The sequence below is a fragment of the Mastigoproctus giganteus genome, chromosome 7 (genome assembly GCF_048544385.1).
Source record: "Mastigoproctus giganteus isolate SK-2022 chromosome 7, ASM4854438v1, whole genome shotgun sequence".
Classification (NCBI taxonomy): Eukaryota; Metazoa; Arthropoda; class Arachnida; order Uropygi; family Thelyphonidae; genus Mastigoproctus; species Mastigoproctus giganteus.
In genome coordinates this window covers 95,153,570-95,174,062 of record NC_143581.1, presented here as the reverse complement: position 1 = coordinate 95,174,062, position 20,493 = coordinate 95,153,570, and the positions used below count along the sequence as shown (strand labels likewise).

The following is a 20,493-nucleotide window of genomic DNA, read 5'->3' as shown; positions in this document are numbered from 1 at the left end:
AGGGTTGTTAATGACAGTAATGGCAGTGTGCTACTGCAACAGGATCTAGATAATTTGGGCAGATGGGCTAAGAAGTGGCAACTGAAGTTCAACCTTGACAAATGCAAAGTACTGCATGTGGGTAGAAGTAACCCCAGAGAAACGTACCAACTGTGTGGTACTACACTTAAGGTGGTAGAAAATGAAAAAGACCTGGGAGTAATTGTGCAGGCAGATATGAAGTTTTCTGAGCAATGCAGACAGGCTGCCAGGGCAGGTCATGAGGTTTTGTCAATGATATATAGGAATTTTGCTAGCAGGGAAAAGGAGGTGATTATTCCTCTGGATAAGGCAATGGTCAGGCCACGCCTTGAGTACTGCATACAGGTCTGGAGGCCTCATTTTAGGTAGGATGTAGATTTACTTGAGCATGTACAAAGAAGGGCAACAAGATTGGTGAGGGGAATGAAGGGATCCTCTTACCAAGAGAGGCTTAAGTTCTGCAAATTGCAGTGGCTGGAGACTAGGCACCTGCGCGGTGATCTGATTGAGGTCTATAAGGCCTTGAATGGGTTGAGCACGCTGAATTCTGATGGGATCCTTCCACTTGTTCAGATTACGAACCTAAGGGGGCATAAATTCAAATTAAGAAAAGACAGATGTAGAATGGATGTGCGGAAATTTGCCTTTAGCCAGCGGGTGGTTAATTGCTGGAACAAACTTCCATCTGTCGTGGAATTTGATAGGTTGAATAAATTTAAGGAGGAACTGGACAGGCATTTGGAGGGAATGGTGTGATTTTTTTTTTTTTTTTTTTTTGGCTGATGCTGCATAAGCTCATACACATGCTTTCTTGCATCACATGCCACTACTACTACTACTACCACCACCACCGCCTCTGGTTGAGAGAACCGAACCATAAAGGATTATGCAAGGATGTTCGTGGTGAGTGAAGGGTTCAGCACATTGTATGGCTCAACAGGTCGCTGTGCTGCACACTCAGATGTATGGGAGTTCCACAGCAGATGATCCAACAGATACCCTATTCGCACCTCTGATCACCATTGATGGTGACCGCTGTTGTGTCAATAACATGCTGGTTGTACACTGGAGGATAGAAAAAGAGTGTGCTGGTTGGATGAGTCCAAATACCTGGTGCAGCACACTGATGGATGCCTTTGTGTGTGGTGCAAGCAACACAAGTTCATAGACCCATCATTCACAATGCTCACTATTCGGGTAGCTGGCTGTGTTTGCTTAATATGGGTGCATATTTTAAAGGCAAGAACTAGGACCCCTGGTGTGTATGGACCAATGTTTCACTGGTGAGGTCTACCAGCAGCTTTTAGGAGACCATGTGCACCCTACCATGTTAGTTAAGACAGCCTGTATGCAGCTTCACAATATTTGAAATTTTACCAAAAACGGCTACTGAGAAAGTTGAATTCGGTTTCGAGTGCCCATAATAATTTAAAAATAAAAAAATGTATTCAACAAATTTGTGTAGTTGCAGTTTAAGTTGCAAGTGATCCTTTAAGTGAATAGTATCTACATACAAGTTTTAAGAATCTTCCAGCTTTGATATTAATGCATTTGAAGCATAATATTGTTTGAAGATAGAGCATTCAAAACCTCCATTGGTATTACTATGTTTATTTCTGAATTGGAAATATGAGATAATGGGGTGAAACAGGTTCAAATGGGTTCTTGTGACCAAAGTGATGTTTTGTGATGGCGATATTGCGAAGACGGCTGTCACCAACAAAGTGGTAAGAAAATACCATGAAATGTTTAACCCCATTATGTACATATTTCCAATTCAGAAATAAATATGATAATAACAACACAGGTTTTCCATTTTTGAACATAATATTCAAAAAACACAATTTACCTATGCGTCATGCTGCATAGGTAAATTGTGCCTAATGCCTAAGAGTATCTCGATATTCATCTGATATTCCTTAATAAAAGAAATCTTTATTCCTTAATGTCAAAACATTAATTCTAAAAATTAGGTTGCTATTAATTAATATTTAGATATATATAAAAAAATGGTTATGTATAACATACCTGCTTATTGAGAAGTGGATACTGCAAAACATCAAAAAGCAGAGCTGTTCCTTTTCTGTGATGTTCAGTACCGAGAATCCAAACTAGCCAATCTAGTATGAAAAAAACTTATCAAAACTAATTATAATACCTTAATGTATTTTAAAATAACTGTACATAAAATTATAAATTCATTTATATATAACATCAGGATGAGATTGGCCTAGGTGGAAAACTTATCAAAACTAATTATAATACCTTAATGTATTTTAAAATAACTGTACATAAAATTATAAATTCATTTATATATAACATCAGGATGAGATTGGCCTAGGTGGAAACCACCACCAGAGCCAAGAGCAAATTTGGGTCATTGGCTAATAATCATGATATAAATGCTTCAGAATTTGTCATGATATAAATATTTATATCATGTTAGTCAATTGTGTCTGTATGGAACATACTATCGGAAAATGATCACTTTTGTAGGGTTAATTTAATACAAACCATTCTATACTGGGAGAAATTGATGGAGAATATATTGTTAAGTCTATTGCAGAAGTGATACTTGCAGCCAAACTAATATAAGTGTGGGATCCAGAGTTCAGTAAATTCAGTTTTTGATCATCTAGGAAAGTTTCGACCAAGTTACGTCTACTGTCCATGTGAAAAGATTCCCAGAAATGATGATTGGCATTCATATCTCCCATGAGGCAATAGGGAGGTTGTAGCTGCATAGTAAGATTGTTTAATTCCGATTTGGAGAGAGGAAAATTTTGGTGGAAGATAAAGGGATGAGATTGTGATAGAAATTCCGATGCCTATTCTCACTGCTACTGTTTCTAAGTTAGTTTTTAATGTTATTTGCTTAGGCTGGTATATTTGTATTCACCAAAATTGCCACTTCGCCTTTGGCAGTTGTATTATCATTTCTGTCTCTCCTGAAGGCAAATGCAGACTGGTTTACTGCTGAATAATATCTTTTATTTCATCCAATTTTCCACATAAACCACGACAGTTCCATTGTATAATAATATGCTGCATTATTTAGATCTCAAGACTGTTTGTTGAATCTGATTGCGCTTTTGAGTTTTTTCTTTTATTGTATATGGGTCTGTCTTCCTTCGGGAAAATAAGATGAGGTGTATCAATATCTTCTGCAGGGTGAAGTTCTAGTATGTTCTCTGCCTGTTCATCAGCATCAATTTCATCTATGTTTGTATGTTTCTGTCTACACAGTTTACTAGATGCTGTTTGTTTTGTTTTTGAAGATGTTAATTCTGATTTTTGCTTTCCAGGCATCGAAATATCCTGCTCTTTAGCACTGGATTTTTCATTTGAAGTTGTTTTTGTCATTAACAGTACTTTACTCCAGTCTATTGTTTGATTTGGAAGTATTACCACCTCCATTTGAGTGGCTATAGTTTGCTGTTGTTTCACTGCTAAAGCATAGGAAAGTGAAGTTTTAGTTGCAAGTATTTGTTTTCTTGCTTCTGGATAAGATACTTTATTTTCTATTTTGTATTTGTTTTCCTTAATATCCACATTTTGCATATCTTTGAAAATGCAGGGTGATTTCTGTGGGAGTTTGGACAGAGAGGAAAGTAACGGCACATTGAGAAGTTAATTTTATACTGTTCTGCGCCATCTTTAATGATCTGGAAGGAGGATGCATAGGAAGCAGAAACAGAGATTGTGGCAAAAGATTCTGCTAATGCATTGGCAAACTTTTTCAGGAGTAGACATGTCTTTCCCTTCCCAGTGAAGAATCGGAGAGGGCAGCCGGACAAATTTTCCATTTATTCCCTGTATCCTTCTCCAGATGATCCGTGTGTCAGTGTTGAACACATGGATCATCTGGATCATTTTGAAATGAAAGCATTTGCAGCAGTCAGAATCTGATTGGTGATGTAAGTAGTTACATCATCAATATAACTAAAAGCATTTGGGCAGAATAGCCATTCCAGTTCACCTTACTAAACTTCCAATTGGATCATTGATCAGGATTTTAAGTTAATGCTGTTTGTATCGAACAAATAACTGGAAAGTGGTCATTACAAAGGGATCGGATGATACTGACCATGTCAGGATTGGAAAGATAGATGGAGAGCAAATTGGCAAGTCAACTGCAGAAGTAGATCCTGTAGGTAAAAAAAAAAAAAAAAAAAAAAAGGTAAAGTGCAGCCATTATCAACCCACTGCAGGATGGAAGCCTCCTCAACAATTCATGCTGAGGGAAATGGACCATAATCTGCCATGCTGGTCCAGTGCGGGTTGGCAGATCGACCGTATTCAGCAGTCAGGGGCTTGAACCCCGGTCTACTCAAGGAGTGTGTGTGTGCTACTGTACTCCCGCTCCTGACCACTCGGCTATGGAGGCCGTTGTAGTTGGATGTAAGCAGGAGATACAGAGTTTAGTAAATTAAGATCACTATTATTCATAAATTCTTCAATTAATTTGCCTCTTCCGTCCATTGTAGAGGACTCCACAATGGATGTCCAATAAAGCCACCGAAAAAACAAATTGGAGTTGGGAAATTAGGCTGTCAAGTTCTGAACGGGGAAGAGGTAGAGATGGTGGAATATAAGTGGTAACAAGGGTAACCGATGTACCAACTGCAATACGAGCAGTCACAGCTTCTAGATTGGTTCGTAACTCAATCAGCTTGGATGGCACGTTAGAATTAACCAGAATGGCTACTCCTTCAAGTGCAGGAGCCTCTGAGTTTCTATCTCGTCTGTACATCATATAATGGAGAATTCTGGCGAAACTTGGGGTGACAAGAATGTTTCCTGTAGGCATACAGCTACAGGATTTAATTGAGCTATTAAATCCCTTAAGTCATCAGAATGATTGCTTAGTCCTCTGCAATTCCACTGTATGATGTTATGCATTATTTAGGTTTACTGAGGATAATTCATCTGGCTGGTTTTTGTATGCGGGGCATTTTTTCTGGTCTTTTTTTGGGAATGTGGGGCGACCAGTATCCATAGTATCATTGGCATGCAATTCTAGGATGGGTTCCTCATAATCCGAGTGTACATCCACTTCCACCAGTCAGAATTAGGTCAACTAATTCTGACTAGTGGGCGCGAGAGACGACAAGCTACTGTGTAGTCATTGGTTGGCATTATGATGTGTAACTTTAAACTGGGAAAATCTGCAAAAGAAATGTATGAAATGTAAAAAATTGTTTGTGGTGATGAAATGTTAAGTCATACCAGTGTGTTTGAACGGTATTAGCAGTTGAAAGATGGATGTATGTTTGTGATGACATGCAATTGTGAGCATCCATCAACCTCTAGAAATAAGGAGAGGGTTGTAAGGGTTGGTGAAATTGTGGCAAGAGAATGTTGTTAACTCTCAGAATGATGGCTGATGAGTTGGATATGAACAAGGAGATGATTTGTCAAATTCTGCATGAAGATTTAGGAAAAGCCCTCCAGGATTCAGTGCTGGGCTTGTTTTCTGTATTTATCAATAATATTGATGAAGGTATATCAGGTTTAATGCCCAAGTTTGCGGATGATACGAAGGTTGGCAGTGTTGTTAATGACAGTATGCTACTGCAACAGGATCTAGAAAAGTTGGGTTGGAGGTGGCAACTGAAGTTTAACATTGACAAAAGTATTAGGTAGCAGTAACCCCAGAGTAACGTGCCAACTATGCGGTACTACACTCAGGGTAGTGGAGAATGAAAAAGATCTGGGAGTAATTGTGCAGTCAGATATGAAGTTTTCTGAGCAGTGCAGGCAGGCTGTGAGAGTAGCTCATGGGGTCTTGTCAATGATATACAGAAATTTTGCTAGCAGGGATAAGGAGGTGATCATCCTCTTGTATAAGGCAATGCAGTACTCCATACAGGTCTGGAGGCCTGATTTTAGGAAAGATGTAGAGCTGCTGTAACAAGTACAGAGAAGGGCAACAAGATTGGTAATTGGAACAAAGGGTTGCTCTTACCAAGAAAGGCTTAAGTTCTGCAAATTGCAGAATCTGGAGACTAGGCACCTGCGAGGTGATTTAATCAAGGTGTATAAGGCCTTGAATGGTTTGAGCAGTTTGAGCAAGCTCAATGCTGATAGAATTCTTGCTCAGATTGGGCACCCGAGGAGGCATAAATTCGAATTGAGTAAAGACAGTTGTAGAACAGATGGGTGGAAAGTTGCCTTTAGCTAGTGAGTAGTTGATAGCTTAAATAAATTAAAGGAAGAACTGGACAAACTTTTGGAGCGAACGGATGGATGAAATGAGAACGCCTTTTTTTTTTCTTTTTTTTTTGGCTGTTGCTGTATAAGCTTGCTTTCTTGCATCATATGCCTCTACTAATGCTAATGATTTTTCCTTACCAAAATCACGCTGTGCATCTTTCAGATTCCATTTCTATTTAAATGTCCCTGGACTGCACTCTTGATCATTGCCTCCAAGATTTTCCCTACTGCTGAAGTCAGACTAATCTGTCTGTAGTTGCTGATCTCACTCTTTTGGAATCTCCCTTAGGTAATGGTGATTTGTTGGCACTTCACCAATCCAAAGAAATCTCACCTGAATCCAGTGATTCCAATGTGATTAACTTCGGAGGTTCAATACACTCTCTGGCTACCTCCCTCAAAATTATTTGTATATGGCATCAGCCACAAGCCTTATTTGCCTTTAAGCTTGAAAATTTTTCTAATAAAGAATCATTTGCAATTTAGCAGATGATTCTCTTCTTCGTGATAACAGCTTCTCATCATGAAGGCCCAATGTGAAGTACCTATTCGATTCATCAGCAATATCAACTGGGTTATCTAAGATTTTCCCACAGTTATTACACAAGGGTCCAATCTGATTCTTTTTTTTTTTTCTGCTTTGTATTCATATACATGAAAAGCTCCGTGTCCCCTATGCTCTCTCAACCAGTGCTTTCTCCTGCTCAGCTTTGGCTACCCTAACCTTTTCTGTGGTATAATTACAGATCAACTTGTAAGCTGTTGTAGGCTTCTGTACTTTTCATCACTCAGTAACTTTCCCTTTTTTTACATTATTAGACTGGCTAGCTCCATATTCATCCATCTTGTGCTATATTTCCTTAATGAAACAAATCTCGTAACTACCAATGAAATGTTATAAAATAAAACTTTATTAAAAATACAGCAAAAAAGTAAAGTACAATGTATGTAAACTTTCTAAAGATAGAAGCTAAGACAGATTGAAATATAATATACAGATAAATGCTAGAAGTGATAAAAGTAAAAAAAAAAAAAAATACAAAACATACACTAAGAAGCTTTCAGAGCGATCTGTTCTTTTATCAACGTAAACAAGTACTATGACATAATATCACTATATTTTGCAGAGCGACATTAGCACATGTGCTACAACAGATAGCAGATAGTGTGGAAAAAAATAAATAAATAAACACAGAGAGAAAAAGGGGGGCAAGGACAAAACATCTGCCATCAGACTCTGTGGAAGTAGGACAACATACACTTATAAAATAACTGCTTTCATAATGGTGAGTATATGGGTTTCATAATTGTGATTAATGTTAGAATCTGCCACAGCTACATGAAGCACTTCCAAAATTTCAACACTGGAATGTGGGTTACAACAGGAAGATCGCCTGATGACTTGCCCTCTCATGGACATCTGACTGAGGTGTTTAAAGTCTTGAATGGATTGAATAAGCAGCATGTTGGCATTCTTCCATTTGCTGATACTACACATATGAGATGGCATAAATTCACGTTGAAGAAGGATGGTTGGGATAGATGTGCAGAAGTTTGCCTTCAGCCAGTGGGTGATTATTGTTGGAACAGGGTTCATCTGTTGTTGTGGAAGTGGATGAGGTGAATAAATTCAAGGAAGAACTACACAAATTCTTTGAGAGTAGAGATGGGTGAACTGTGTAGTTTTTTTTTTTTTACTGATGCTATATAAGTTTGCTTTGTTGCATCATTTGCCATTGCTAATAACGACTACTACCACCCTTTTCATTTCTAACATAAAACTATATTGCAGGTCATCTAGGTGCCATTATTAAATGGAGTATGATTTTCTCATTTACGTAAATATAAACTCAATAACATATGCATGTTATTGAGTTTATATTTGAACTCTTGTTCTACATGCATATGCAAAGTCAATGGCTTGTCCACAATTATTTTTATGCTAATGGGCATATATCAGATGGCAAATTAATTTTTTTTCTCCATTTTTTCCTTAACATTAACTTCTTGTTCTTATTACTTTACTGCACTCTTGGAAGTAACACTTTTGTGCAGCACTTTTAAATTCTATTTCTTTTTAGCAAACAAATCTCATCACAATTGGTAGTACATATAAATCTTGAGGAATGTCCACCACATGTTGTCCGGCTTTAAACCTGTGAATAATGTTCAACTTTTGCTCCAACATTATGTTGGAGAAAAAGAAAGAAAAAAGGTTTACAATGAATCCATTTAATTTTTTAACTCAAATCTATCACTTGATATTTCTGATCATTTAGGTGCCATAATAAAATTCAGTATGATTTTCTCACTCACATTAACTCAATAAATCTCAACAGCATAAAGCAAACTGAATAAATACAGAGCAGCACATTCGATTCAACAGCAAGTGGTCTGATTTGAGCTAGCATTGACCATTTTACACGATAGGTACAGTAACAGTGGGGAACTGGTGATCCTTCATGCCTCCTGTGCACTTCACGTGGCAACGAATTAATGAAACAATAGACAACATAGATTTGCATTTATCACCTTATACAGTGATCACATTAACTGTATAAGGTGATTAATTAAATGCATTAATCATGTAAATTGAGGGATACACGTAACAAGAAAATCAACAACCAAAAAGAGATACTTTTCCAAAAAAATAAAATAAAATGTTATATAATGTTTTGACAAATTTTTCTAAATAAAAGGCTTCTGCAAAGAAGGTACAGAGATAAATATTTCATTTATTTTACACATTAGGAACAAATGTCTATACCAGGAAAGAAGTCACAGGCCTTGGCTAAAGCCATCCATGCTCTTTCTGCTTTCAGCTTTTTTGTCCTGAAATAAATGATGTCATATGTTAAACTAATAAAGAATATTACCATGTAAATTACAAAAAAAAAAAAAATTGTTTAATAAATATTATTTCAGTTTATCCATAACCTTTTAGTTAGGGTATAACCAACCTGAATTTCAAATTAAATTTTTTTTTTAATTTAGGGGAGGGGGGGACAGTGAAGTTAGGTTTTTATTTCTAGAGCAAAAATTCACATTCAGTATTTAATTCATTTTTATTCTAATCAGTACTATTAGTACACATGCATTTTGCTACAACAAAGGTATGTAAAAAGAGAGGCTGTGGGGAATGGGAAATTCAGATTTCCATGATGGAAGTTAAGAAGGAGAACAAAAATTATAATTTTTGGTGAATAAATTTATGAAATCCTTACTAAAATACAGATAAAAGTGCAAGCAGAATAAGCAATTCTTCTGCTCAAAATCTCCATTCACTCATTGCATTATGATTTATACATATATATATATATATACACACTGAGTGATCACTGAATTATGACCACCTACCTAATACTTTGTAGGTCTTCCTTTTGCTCTCAGCACAGCAGCTATCCGACGTGGCATTGATTCAACAGATGTCGGAAACATTTGGGAGGTATGGCCAACCAAGCTATGTGTAATGCAGTAAGCAATGCAGGTATGGAGGTGATTGGTGTATCCAAATGACTGATATACCACCAGGGGCTCACATCTGGTGAGTATGGGCTTGGCACACCCAGGGTCCTGAGCTGGATAACATCATTCTTCTCTTTCTTGGTGATTCCTTTTTACTTCTCTCTCTCTGGGTAATGGGGAAAATTTTTTTTTTTTTTTGGCCGGTGCAGAATAAGCCTCAGGCTTCCTTGCACCATATGGTTAATAATAATAATATGCCTTTCCATAGTGTCCCACAAGTGCCCTACAGGATTGATATTGGTGGAGTTTGGAGGCCAATCGATATGCTGGAAGTCAGAATTGTGTTCCTCAAACCATTCCTGCACAAGTGCCCAGTGGCTTGGCGCACTGTCATCTTGGAAGACACCATCGCCATTCGGGAAAAAGTGTAACATAGCTGGGTATACACAGTAAGCAAGCAGTTGATGATAGTGGAGACCACTGATGCGTTGTTCCACATGCACCATGGGTCCAAGTTCCTGCCAGTGAAACATGCCCCACACCATACAACTGCCTCCACCGGCCTGCACTTTTGATACCATGCATGATGGATCAAGAGCCTCATGTTGTTGACGCCAATCCGTACATGACCATATACGGTGTGGAGTAAATAACGTGACTCATCCGACCAGCACACCTTCTTCCAGTCTTCACATGTATTGATACAGCCCATACGTGCGACGCATGGTCAAGCCAGATATTGTTCTGGGTTGGCCCATGTTTTATTGGGTAGTCAACTCTTCAGTGCTATGCCTCTTCGACTGTACGAGTCATCGGACTGGGCGCTCACCTCTAACATCAACCTTTCGCTGACCTTTGCAGTTTTGCCGTCGGGTCGTTGTTTGACCATTCTGACGCCAGTCCTAGTACAGTTTAACTATGGCAGCTCTCAAACACCCCACCAGTTCAGCCATTTGGGAAATCGAGGCACCAGCTCGTTGAGCACCCACATCTGTCCTTTATCAAAGTTCGATAAATCCTTCTTTCACGCTCGGAATATTACTACCTACCGAACCACTGACACTTTATCTATGCTACGTAAGTTGACTAACTCTGCACTTTCATACTTCATGTGGTCAACAGGTCGCATTCAGTTTTTGTAGGGGTGGTCATAATTCAGTGAGATGAGAGTCGTCTACCACTCTAGGTGGTAGACGACTCTCATCAACTGGTGCAATACAACAACTTTGCTTATTGGAGTCTTGAATTGGTGGAACCTATGTTTAGTCTCCAGAGCCAAGTTTCGGTCAACCCCTCCCCATCTCTTCCATCATGCAGTGTGACTGATGACTTTTGAGGTTATGATGAACATCATGGCGAGATCCAATCTTACTTACATTTCGAGGGTACAGCTCTAAAATAGTGTTTGCAGGCCAGCTGCTAGTTAGTACACCAGATTGAACCTATTGGTAATTCTTTAGGAGGCTTCCGGATCAGCTAGTGTACAATCTTGCTTCCTCTACTCTGCCATATACTGACTGGAGAGAGTCCGAGTAGTGTGTATGTGGGGGACATTGTCGAGGCAACATTATGTCAAGGATCTCAGTATATTCTTACCATGTGTACACCATATCCAAAAATTTCATTACCTCACACAGCATGTCCCCCCCCCCGCCACTTTTTCTTACTATTGAATACACCATGAATTGTCAAACTAATAGAGTAAGCTTATCTGTGAACCTAAAAACTTACCTAAACCTCCCAAACACTTCCTAGTCCATTTCACAAATATACGTGGTCTCAATTCTAATCTCAACAATGTCCATTTCCATTTGCAGTCTGGCAAACCCCATGTTCTTTTTCTGAGAGAATCTCATTTACCGTTGATTCAGCTACTGCTAATCTCAGTTGCCCAAATTATTCGCTGTATGATTCCGTTCGCCTCAAAGATGGTACTTGTGCATATGTCCATTCTGATATTCCCTGTCAGAGACTTGGTAATTTAGAATCTCCTTTGGCTTAAAATCTCTCTACCTCAATGTGTCAAATTCATCTGTTGTCTCTACCATTCTCCCAATTCCACTAATCACTTCGAGCTCTTGGACTTCCTCTCTTTGTAACTTGACTTTCTCCAGTCCAACTTTTCCAACAGCGAGGTAATTTTCCTTGGTGATTTTAATGTTCACAACTCCAGCTGGCTTCCGTTTTCTAGTCACACCGACCCAGCTGGTCGAGATGCTGAGGCTTTTGCAATTATTAATGACCTTGCACAGATTGTTCATTTACCTACAAGAATACCAGACAATCGTAACCATACAGCCAACACACTTGATCTTTTTCTCACAAACAACCCTTCTAAGTACACGGTCGAAATGAGGGGTCCATTAGGCACCTCAGATCACAACTTAGTGATTGTCTCTTCTCCAATGGAACCTTTATCTCATGGCTATTCCCAACCTCGTGTTGTTTGACATTACAAGAATGCAAAATGGGATGATCAATGAGATTTCTTTTCTTCTTTACCTTGGTTGGATTACTGTTTCAAGATTTCTGATGTCAACCATTGCTCAAATTGTGTCCGTAAAATTATTCTTGTAGGAATGGAATCTTTTATTCTACACTCCACTTTAAAATCTCATCCTTTTATTTAAACCTTGGTTTTCCAATAAATGTGCTAAGGCTGTTCAAGAGAAGAACGTTGTATATCGTAATTGGCTTGTTTCCAATTCTTCAGTTTCATTTTCTGCCTACACCAAAGCTCGCAAAAATTGTAAAGCAGTTATTAATCAGTCCAAACAACATTTCCAACAGGCTCAGAGTAGAAAACTTGCTTCTTGTCCTAATGGTAGCCAAGCATTCTGGTCTCTTGCCAAAGCTACTGGCCACAACTTTTGCCCATCTCTGCTTCCACCTCTGTCAAAACCAGATGGTTCTGTTGTCACTTCAGCCAAGGATAAAGCTGACCTGCTAATATCCCATTTTATTTCAAATTCATGTATTAATGATCTTGGTAAAACACCTCCCACCATTCCCAACATGCTCCATTCAATGCCTCCTATGGTCTTCCATCAAAAGGATGTCAGAAGGATTTTGACGAATCTTGATAGCAAGAAAGCTCCAGGTCCTGATGGTATTTCTCCACTTGTTCTCAAAACCTGTGCTCCTGAACTTACTCCTGTTCTTTGGCACCTTTTTTCACTTTCTTATTTCAAAGGTGTTTTTCCTTCTGCTTGGAAATTTGCTCATATCCAGCTAGTTCCTAAAAAGGGTGACAAATTCCTCCCATCCAATTATTGTCCCATTGCAATTACTTCTATTCTTTCTAAAGTAATGGTGAAATAAATTAACCGCCAACTCTTAAACTACCTAGAAACTTTCCGTCTGATCAACGATTGCTAGTATGGTTTCCATCAGTGTTGATCCACTGTGATATTCTGGCTTATCATTGAATTTCCATTGAATTTGTCCATACCCATTTATGGACAAATTCAATGGAAAAGTTCGGTAAAACAAGCAGTTGCTCTTGACATCTCAAAGGCTTTCGATCGTGTTTGGCATAAAGGTCTTCTAAATTGGTGTGTTTACTTAATCGGTGTGGAGCCCCGAGTCGCCCACTAGGGGCAGGTCGATCCTGGGGGACCCTCGTCAATCTGGTTTCTTCAGATTTGGATATCTCTCAGGGAGCTGAATACAGCTACCCTGCCATTTTAAAATGTCATCATCTGGGATTGGAGAGTGAGACATGAGCACTTTGACTATGGATTACTGTTTTGCTATGGGGACTGTAAGGCTGACTGGATATATTTCTATGGATTTCAAATGCTTTCTGCGTGAAGCTTGTGAAAGCTTTATAATTATGTTCTTCTATTATAAATAAGTGTTCTTGTCCCCCTTGTAGGGGGCCAATTTCTGCTATTGGGTTCTTGGTATGTTGTAAATTATACATTCGTAAAGAATGTGTGCCCAGTCTTCACTCTCACCACAGGTACAATTTGGGTGATCAATCTGCCCAAAGGAGGTTAGTTTCACACTTAGGGAGCTGTGACCTGCCAGTATAAATGTTGTGAATAGTCCAGGGTGTACCATTTTGGTGGTTTTGGGTTAACCATTGCCAACCACGGGAGAAAACCTTTGGTAACCATACCTCTGGTTTCCTGCTCCCAATTTGTTTGCTATAGTCAGTAGTAGCAGTAGTAATGGAGATCCAAGAAAGCAAGTGTATGAGCTTATGTAGCATAAGCCAAAAAAAAAAAAAATTTCAAACATCTATTCCCTCTAGAGGTTTTGTTCATTTCCTCCTTGAATTTATTTAAGCTAGCAACTTCCACAATGATAGATGGAAGTTTGTTCCAAAAATTAATCACCTGCTGGCTAAAGGCAAATTTCCACACATCTATTCCACAACTGTCTTTAATCAATTCAATTTATGTCTCTTCAGGTTTGTAATCTACTAAGAAAGCTGAAGAATCCCATCAGGTTTCAGCGTGCTTAAACGATTCAAGGCCTTATACACCTCAATCACATCACCTCACAGGTGCCTAGTCTCCAGCTGCTGCAATGTGCAGAACCTAAGCCTTTCACCTACTAGCAAAGTTCCTGTCTATCATTGACAATACTCCACGACCTCTCTGGCAGCCTACCTGCATTGCTCAGAAAACTTTATATCTGACTGCACAATTGCTCACAGATATTTTTCATTTTCTACCACACTAAGTGTAGTACCACACAGTTGGTACGTTTCTCTGGGGTTATTTCTACCAGTATACAGTATTTGCATTTGTAAATGTTAAACTTCAGTTTTCACTTCTCAGCACATCTGCCAAATTTTCTAGATCCTGTTGCAGTAATACACTGCCATTACTGTCATTAACAACCCTGCCAACCTTTGTATCATCTGCAAACTTTGACATTAGGCCTGATATACTTTCATCAATATCATTGATAAATATACAAAACAACAGTGGACCCTGGGGGACTTCACTAATAACATAAGTTCATGAAGAGCAGAATCCAATTGATTACCACTCTCTGTCTTCTCGCATTCAACCACCCTTTCATTCCTTGCAGCAACTTATCCTTAATACCACACTTTTCCAGTTTGTACAGTAGTCTTCCATGCACAACGGTGTCAAAAGCTTTCCTGAAATTCAAGTATATGATATCAAAATTATTTTTTGCATCCAGTTCCTTTGTAACCACATAATAATATCCTATCAAATTTGTCAGACAAGACTTTCCCTTAACAAACTCATGCTGTGTCTGAATTATTACTGTAGTCTTGTCTAGATGATCCTACAATGCATCTTTAATCAGTGACTCCATTTTTTTCCCCAGGAATGGATGTTAAACTAACTGGTCTGTAATTACTTGTTGTTGTTGTTGTTGTTATGGGTGTTTAATGGCGCATAAACTACTATGGCTATAATGCGCCTAAAGTAATTACTTGTGTCACTCTTAGATTCCCCTTTGTGAATTTGGGATACATTTGTACATCTCCAGTCCGTGGGGACCTCCCGAGCCCAAGGATGTGCTCATAATTATGGCTATGGGTTTGCTAACTTCCTTTGCCACCTCCTTTAATATAACTGGATAGATCTCATTCACCCCAGGTGCCTTTCTTATGTTTAACTTCAACAATTTCTCCTCCATTTTGCTCTCAGTTATTACAAAATTAATAAGCACCCTGTTACAGTTTGATAAACTTCTAGCATTTTCATCCCTTAATAACTCCTGAAGTGTGAAAGAAGATGCGAAATACTTATTCAGATTACCAGCTTTCTAAGCAGAATCATCAATAGTTGAATCATCGCTATCAAGTGGACCAAATGATTCATCCCCTTCCTTCTAGACTTTATATAAGTAAAGAAGTCTTTGCTGTTTTACTTAGCATCCCTCTTTAAAGATTTATCGTAACCTGCCTTCACTTGCCTAATCTCCATTGTGACTTGATTACAGACTAGCTTATATCTGCCCTTTTTTCTGTGTCACCTGATACTCTATATGCATCCCATGTATTTTTCTTCTGCCACAAGTCTCATTAGTCCATCTGACATCATTTAGGCCTAAACCTTGAGCAGTATTTATTTTTCTTAGTTAGTATGAAAAGCCTAGTAGCTTTCAAGATTAATTCCTTGAAAGCATCCCATTTAGAATTTGCTCTTGGTAATATCATCAGTTGGTTCCACTGTATAGAATTTAAAAACTGTCTGAGAGCACTGTAGTCACCTTTACGAAAGCAAAAATCTTTACCATTACCCCTGATGGTAGTTGCATCTTTGAGTATATCCCACAGTATACACTGTGATCACTGGTACTTAGTGATTGTTCCTTTATTTGTAGATTCTTAATGCATGAATAATCACTGCTGATAATCAGGCAAAAGTATTATTACCTCTGGTTGCCTCTCAAACATGCTGCTGCCAAAAATAATCATTCAATAAATCCACAAAAGTCTTGCTAGTGTGTAAGTGACCACTCTACAAATTCCACTCAATATCTGGGAAGTTAAAATTCCTCATTATAACACAATCTGATTTACTGGCCCATTCTATTTCTCTGTACAACTGTTCTTTGTAGTCATTAGGCCTATAACACACTCCTACTCTCATTTTTGCTTTCCCAGTGCTTATATTACACCAAAATGACTCAACATTGGACTGTCCATCTATGTCAACTGGATGCTCTACCTTAAATTTTATGTTTTTCTTAATTAACAGCATAACCCCTCCTCCGTTCCTATCATGGACCTTTGTGGTTATTTTCTTGTTCATGGAGCTTTCTCTCTATTTTCTTTCTTTCTTTCTTTCTTTCAGCCTTGATGGAGTTTGCTGTGTCAAGGATTATCCCCAGAAATTCTGTGAATATGCCCTTTTTAAGTCTATAATAAAAGCCTCTTTTGGCTACTTCCAGGTAAATTGGGAGAGCTCTAGCCAGCACCTGCAGTGCAGGTATGCTTACTGTGCAACATGCTCTGGTAGCAGTGAGTTGTCCTTTGTATTGATTCTAATTTATTCCTGTTTCTTACTATGGCCGAGCAGGTGAACCATGCACCGGCTCTATAGGTTATATAACAGGTAGGAACACTGCAAGGTATATGATTGCCAGAGTCCTCCTTTTGAGCGTCCCGTTGGCTCAGTTGATCCTGGCAATGGTGCCTGCATAATTTCTCATTTTTCTTTGCCACGTAAGCCAAATGGGGGTAATAAGTTAATTCTGAGTCAAAGACAACTCCTAGCTATTTTAATTCAGTTACCATTTTTATAGCAGTTATGTTAATTTTAATTTGTGGAGGTCTTCTTATGTTTAAATTGCCTTTTAGAAGTATTTGTTTGGTTTTGAAAGGCAATATTTTGAGCATATGTATTTGTTCCCACTCCTGCAGCTGCAAGAGGGTGGTATTTGATCTCTGCTCTACAACCACTTGCGTGTTACCTTTTATAAGGAAAATCAAGTCATTCACAAAGACAAGGCTTTCCACCTGGCCCAGATCCAAGGCCAGAAATTCATCCAGAACTATGTTCCAGAAGAAAGGTCCAAGGATTGAACCCTGCGGGCAACATTTATTCACAGGGCGTGCCAATTCTTAGAACCTTGTGCATCAAGTAAAGTGTTAATTGTCTGAATGCACTAGAGGTTCTCCACATCTTTGCATTGTGTGGGGTGATTCTAAGATATTTATCGTCACTCCACAACAACGTTTGCTGTTGGGCAATGAGGCTTTCTGCGATTGGAACCACTTCGCTTATGACGTCTTTAGTCAAATTAATTTACCATCATCAAAGAATGACCGATCTATTGTGATTTGATACAATTGATAGAGAGGCGTGTCGATCAAATATTGAAGCCATGTTTTAATCTCTTTCTTACTAACCCAATCAAATAGCTTGTCTTGGGTATTTTCTTGGCTTTTATATGCACAAATAAGGGGCCTGAGACACGCATACGGACCATATGGCATTCTGGGTCAAGTAATCAATGTGCCTCTTTCAGTCAATCTCCCTTGGCAAGTGATGGACTATCGTGTTGCTGAAAGAGGCACACTGATCCCTTGGTCCAAAATGCCGTATTGTCCATATTCATGTCTCAGGAGCCTTATTTGCATGAAGTAAGCAGGGAGAAATGAGACTCACTGTCACTAAATCCAATTTCGGTATTTCTGGATTTCTGGGTAGACAAAGCCGTCTGACTTAGAACTGGAATGGTGCTGTTATTAAGAGATCCTCTGCAACTATTACACACAAGGATCCCGTCAACGTCAATCGAGAAATGCAGTGCATATCAATGGTGCATCTTTATTAGCTGGTTTCTTTGTGGTGTTTTCGAACCATACAATCGCAAATGCAGAACACAGAACAGAAATCATTTTTCATAAATATCCTTTCAAACTCTTGATGCACGTTCTTATGTAAATAGTAGTCGGTGTAAGGAAAAGGAGATTGATCATTTAAACTCATTGGCTCCACAATTGGAGAAATGTTGTTGTACATAATTAATACTCAACTTCGGGTACATTATTATTAGATGGAGCAGTGGCATTGTTGGTTGAAGGCACTGCTAAATCCAATGCTTGATTTTTTGTTTGTTTTTAAAGCAATCTCAATAGTCTGTTTTTGCTCACTCATTGCTACTCCATTTTTATTTTGTTAGGTTGGCTTGCTCGATTCTCTTGACAATGCTCTGCATTTGACTTTGGCATCGGTGAATCCAAAGGCTATAGCAGTGTGGCATTCAGTCCCTTTCACTGCCCAGAAAATTACTGTTGCGAAAACATCTATAGTGGCACCTAACAATGGAATATAATGAAAATGTGGATTGCAACAATACATTGCTGCAATCATACTATTCAACAAATGGCTACAATCAAATGGGTAATTAGGCTATTGGCTTGGATTTTGCTGACCTCTTTCAAACTTTGATTCAGTAGAGTAAGTAGCGGGCATGTGCATCCTAAATATTTCAGACTAAAGTATGACGCTAATGTTACTAATGTTGATTCAGTAGAGTAAGAAGCAGGAGCGAGCATAAAAATTACATTATTCATAACTTCAGTTCTAGCTGTTAGATTTTAAAATGGTTCTGATTTTCGGCAAAGATGTTTTCACATAAAACATCTTTCGTGTGTACAGGGTAACCACGTTTTTATTTTTTTTTCACTCACTCATTCATATTTTTTCCTCACACACTGGGGGGGGGGATGATGTGAGTAAGCTTTAATGCCAATGATAGTAGCCATATTATTAGCCGAATCGAGAATTGCTTGGACTGCTTCCTCTATTCTATTTTCTTTAAAATATATTCCGTGATATTTTGTATACATTCAAGAGGTTCATATAAATCAGAATCTTTTTTTTTTGAGCATTTTATTTACTGGATTAATTGTATTTAAAGTATCATGCCAAATTATATTTGAACAAAGAAACTAATAAGATGTTATTTTTAAGGCTATTGATTTCGAACGATTCCTTGCATCCATACCTTTATTTTCGTCTTCAGTGATTATAGTACAATCATAGCAAATATTTAGCTTCTCTAGTCATTTCTAGTATTTTATCTATAATATTTTGCGAAATTATTTCAATAATTTCATTTTATATTTGATCACCTAAATAATGCACGGTATTTTTCGATTCAGATTTCTGAATATGGCAAATATATTCTGCCATAACTGAATCAAATTTAGCAATTGTTTCAGTAAATTTTAAAAAATTACCATTGTCATTTTCATATAATTCTTTGGAAGACCCCCTGAACACTGTACATTGCCTTGATAAAAATAGTATCATATACACTGTATCTTATTCTGGCTGAACTACAGAACCCCCGTTGCAGGCGTGGCCGAAGAATGGGCTGATTGTTCAGTCGAGTTCTGTGATTGGCTTATTACTGGGAATGCATAATTTGCCTCAGTTTGCGTTCTAATTGCTTGATTGGATGCAAATTCACTTTGATTTTTGCGTGAAATGCAAAATTATCGTGCTGTTATTTAGTTGTCGTCGTCGTGCTCCTCCTCTACCTCGGTTATTGCGTGTTATTCAGTTGCAGAAGGATGGATGTAAGAGTGTAATTGAATGGTGTGTGAATCTGATAGCTTTGGAATACAAGTGTTTTCAGTGTGGATGTTTGATGAGTGTAACAGCTGGCATGCGAAGGCTGTGAGGTTAGGTTATTATTATTTTTTTTTTGGCTGTTTTCAAGTTGTTTCTTAACGATTCGATTTTTTTTTGCAGTAATTGTATGAGTTGTTAGTATCAGGTTCTCTTTATATTAGCAGGGTGTGGGGACAGTAGCTCCCAAAACAACAACAACAAAAAAAAAAAAAAAAGGAAAATAAAGGAGCATTTCTGTTAATGTGCATGAGCATTTCTCGTTGTTAATGCACATTAAATCATCTAGTAATGTAGTAACGGAGGAGAAGAATCAAAAGAATTAACACCAGCATACAACCGTATGTAGTATTAATTTTTGCTAGCTCTTTAAGAAAATGCTGTTTTCCTGTTTCTCTTTCTTCATTTCTTCTAATTCTTGCTTAGTAGCACGAATAAAGAACCAAACTAATTGCCTGAAGACCAGAGGTGCGAACAATACATTCCCAGTTAAGTGTCTCGTAATCCGTTCGTTATATGGAAATTTTCTTCATTCTATGAAACTATTTTAAATTTAATTAACAAGGAGGAATTCAAAAAATATTGCCAAATAGAAAATTTCACTATAAAGAAGTTCATTAAACAGAAGTCTGACTTATATGTCAAAATAAAATTTGGCGTCCTCCTGAACTGCTGTCTGTAAGCGACGCGTACCTTACCTACCCACTTG

The 20,493-nt window shown here is 38.1% G+C and overlaps 1 protein-coding gene across 5 annotated transcripts in view; it reads right to left on the bottom strand.

Annotated features, from left to right (window-relative positions):
- LOC150083087 (sorting nexin-14-like) overlaps positions 1 to 20,493 on the bottom strand; it is an 842,525-nt gene that overhangs the window by 19,875 nt on the left and 802,157 nt on the right. For all 5 annotated transcript variants that reach the window (XM_090377020.1, XM_090377024.1, XM_090377023.1 and 2 more), the window contains 2 exons: positions 9,005 to 9,069; positions 2,050 to 2,141 (listed from right to left, as the gene is read on the bottom strand). In XM_090377020.1, coding sequence (XP_090233146.1) covers positions 2,050 to 2,141; positions 9,005 to 9,069 — 157 coding nt within the window. The remainder of the gene's footprint in view (positions 1 to 2,049; positions 2,142 to 9,004; positions 9,070 to 20,493) is intronic.